Raw genomic sequence first — 3,627 nt, 5'->3', positions numbered from 1 at the left:
CTTCTCTTCTCTTCTCTTCTCTTCTCTTCTCTTCTCTTCTCTTCTTTTATTCCATTTTATTCTCCTCTCCTCTTCTCTTTCCTTTTCATGTTGGTGTGGCTGAGCTACCTGCCCATGGCTGAGGATTCCTCAGAAGGTGCTTTCTTTGCATGTAGACATTTTTTAGTTTTTCACTGCTTCAGTGTCAGGAGCTGGAGAAAAGGTCTTGTCTACTGATCCAGGCATGTGTATGCTGTGCTGGATTGGTATTTTTAGATCCTGGAAGCTCTCCTTGAGAAAGTAACAGGTCCCAGTTGCTGGGTGGATCTGGTTTCAAATGGCGTGGGATCAGTGCAGTGATGCAAAAGGCTGCCCACAGAGAATGAACTGCCAGACTGCCAGCCATGGAGCAAAGACGGGGCAAGGGAGCTTGTGCCCTGGCTGCCAGTAGGCCTGGCCATGACAGGTTTCAAGAACTTATATGTCCCAAGAGAGTGAGCTAACAAAGCCTGACTCCAAAGGAGCTACTCAGTCCAGTGTGTTCTGAACAATCAGCAGCTGCCTTTTGGAGCCTTTAAAAATAAGCCATGCACCTCAGGAGCACAGCTGGAAAGCAGACACTCTAGCATGCTAATAGTGAATGTTGTGATAGGAAGTCCTACACTCTGCTTCTCCACTGGGATCTTCCCTTTCAAGCTGCTGACCATGCTGCAGGCTCCCAGCTATGTACTGGGAATAGAAGATAACTGTATATGATTGAGCTCTGGAGCTGGGCTTATCGAGCCTCCTGGTGGGACAGGCTGGAAGAGCAGCCAGGGTGCCCACAGCCTATCCCTTCAGCTTTTAACAGATACATCTGATGAGAGTAGTCAGCTATTCTGGATTTAAAATTATTTCTCCAACCTTGGAAAAGGCATTTCTTAGGTCTAGTACAAATGCTAACATATTTGCAAAATGTACATTTTTCCACTGCACTCATTTAGTGATACAGATTTACATCAGCTTGTATATCTGCATAGCAGCTTCTCGAGACACCTACAGGTTCCCTGTACTGGCCATCCCCAAGGCTGGACAGCAATTACAGTCACCCTCTTTCTACCACCTGCCAATGAGAACCAGTTAGGTCTTCTTGGGATGGGTTGGTTTTCATGTAAATACATAAAACCATATATAAATATGTGGATATAAGAGAAGAGAATGGTTAAACAGGAAGCATTTTCTGCAAGAACTGAGAGAACCTAGAATCATGAGCAGTCCAGACACTTCCTTTCCAGCTTTGTCTGTTCTATTTACCAGCCACTTCGTGCTTCTGAGAGGCTCTGCAAGTAGCCCATGGGGACAATGTACTGCAAGTAAATACTGTTGTGCCCTCTGCTTCCTTTTCTTTCCTGTCTACACTGTACCCATGACAGAAGAGGAAGGAGCTCCAAATGACACAGCCAAAAAACAAATCTTCTCCAAAGTAAAGTTGTGGTGACAAGGAGTGGCCTCTCCTTATGTGCCTTGAAAGCTGGCATCGTGTTCTTGCTAGGAAGACACTGAAGTACAAAGGTTTCTGTCCCTTGCAGTAACTATCCCCTTGTGCACACAGTGTTACAGCTTTTGGACTAAGGCAATGCACATATAAGCCTATGGACTGATGTGCATTTTTCCTCTGAATGGGACCCCACTGCTGGCCAGAAGTCCAGCACAATGCTTTGTAGCTGGGGAGCTCGTTAAATCTAGCCCCATCAAATCTGTGGCGACAGCAGACATATGATAGCTAGCACGTTGCTCTGGTTTGTCTTGTGCTATTATCAGGCATAGCTATAGGGAACTGAGATGTACATCTAATGTGGATTTTGAGCTCCATCTAGCCCTAGTGTCTGGTTTCCAGATCTCATCCCTTTGACTCAAGGAGGTCCCAGCAGGCGTTGAGTCACATTTCCAGACCAGCAGCCAGTTAATTCGAGGGGATGTTCCTTGGCCTCACATCTATCTTGTCTAATGGCATAAGGACTGCAGCAGGGGAAGGTGGCAGTACTGGCCAGCATCACTGGCTTCTGAAAATCCCATCTATTCCTTTCCCTTTTGGATCTTTTACTAGGCAAGGCAAACTGGTTTGATTTGCAGATTGCACATCTCTCCCCTGCATTGCTCCTCCCCAAATAGTTACAGGAAACTTTATTTGCAGCCAGTCTGCTATTTGTGAACTGCTGCCCTGTCACGGAGAAGCAGGAGTGGAACTCTAGGAAAGCCAGATGGATTACCACCATTCCCTCTGGCACTGGGAATTCAGATGTGCAGGCAGAAACGAGGATGTGTTTCAAGAACTCAGAGAGTGGCTGTGGTCCACAAGGAGTTGCTCCAACAACTGCCCTCGGAGGAAGCTGGGCTTGATGAGGGCCACTTCCCTTGCAAACCTTTTGCACCTCTGCATGTCTTGCCATATCAACTGCACTTCCAAAGTGCTGTGCCTGTATGGGTACCCTACAAGCTCTCTGCTCCCTTCTAAGGGTGCACTTTTGAGCTGTGTACTTGAAAATACCTGGGGAGGGGGGGGGGCGAAGGGGGTTACACACAATAGCAGATTTTTGGTCAGAGCCTGTTCCTGCAGATTTCTTGGTCACGTCTTCATGGCTTTCCTTTTTGCTGACAGCCAGCTCCATCCATCCTTAGCACAGCTCCTCTCTTCCCAACAGCAGGAGAGACAGGGAGCTATGCTGCAGGGAAAAACAGGAAAATATGATTGCAAGGAACTTTCTCTACAGTTTGAGTGATGGGTAGACCTTGTTTAACCCAAGAAAGGTCCTGCAGCCCACCAGAGCAGCTTCTACCTACTGAGCTGCGGGCAGTGGCTAAGGGCTGAACAGTGATGGCAAGCCCGTTTCTAGCACATCGCTTCTGGAAGTAGGAGTGCCCAGATCCGTGCACCAACAAATGAGCTCTGTGCTTTTGGAAAGAAACTTGAGAAGCTACCAGGGCTTGAATCCATGGTACTGTGGGGAATGGACCAAAGGCATTTTGGCAGAGGGTTTCTTTTCTGATGACCTGGCAGAGTATAAACCTCACTCAGCCCAGAGCTTCGTCTTGCTGAGCTCCACACAGCCAATCATAGAATTGTTTGAGTTGGAAGGGACCTTTACATATTATCTGGCTCAAATCCCCTGCGATGAACAGGGACAGCTACAGCACATTCAGGTGCTCAGAGCCCTGTCCAGCCTGATCTTGGGTGTCTACAAAGACAGAGCATCCACCACCTCTCTGGGCAACCTGTGCCAGTGCCTTACTACCCTTATTGTAAAAAATTTCTTCCTTATATCCAATCTAAATCTCCCCTCTTTTAGTTTGAAGCCATCTTCTTTTTTCCGCTCACAACAGACCCAGCTAAAGAGTCTGTCTCCTTTTCTGTAGCTCCCCTTTAGATACTGAAATACCTCTCAGGTCTCCTCACAGCTTCTCTTCTCCATGCTGAACAGCCCCAGCTCTCTCAGCCTGTGCTCTTACGAAAAGTGTTTCATCCCTTGAAGCATTTCTGTGGCCCTTCCCTGGACATGCTCTAGCAGATCCACATCTCTCCTGTACTGAGGACTCCCCATCTGGATGCAGTCCTCCAGGTGAGGTCTCACAGCACAGAGGGGCAGATCCCCTCCCTCCACACTGCTTTTG

General features: G+C 47.8%; 1 protein-coding gene across 1 annotated transcript in view; it reads left to right on the top strand.

Annotated features, from left to right (window-relative positions):
- Positions 1–1,384: 1,384 nt before the first annotated feature.
- The window catches only part of ASB1 (ankyrin repeat and SOCS box containing 1), a 16,569-nt gene continuing 14,326 nt past the window's right edge, over positions 1,385–3,627 (top strand). Inside the window, exon 1 of the mRNA XM_010713354.1 lies at positions 1,385–1,441. Within this exon, the coding sequence (XP_010711656.1) occupies positions 1,385–1,441 (57 nt within the window). The remainder of the gene's footprint in view (positions 1,442–3,627) is intronic.

Source organism: Meleagris gallopavo, chromosome 7 (genome assembly GCF_000146605.3).
Source record: "Meleagris gallopavo isolate NT-WF06-2002-E0010 breed Aviagen turkey brand Nicholas breeding stock chromosome 7, Turkey_5.1, whole genome shotgun sequence".
Classification (NCBI taxonomy): Eukaryota; Metazoa; Chordata; class Aves; order Galliformes; family Phasianidae; genus Meleagris; species Meleagris gallopavo.
This window is presented reverse-complemented; position numbering and strand designations above follow the sequence as displayed.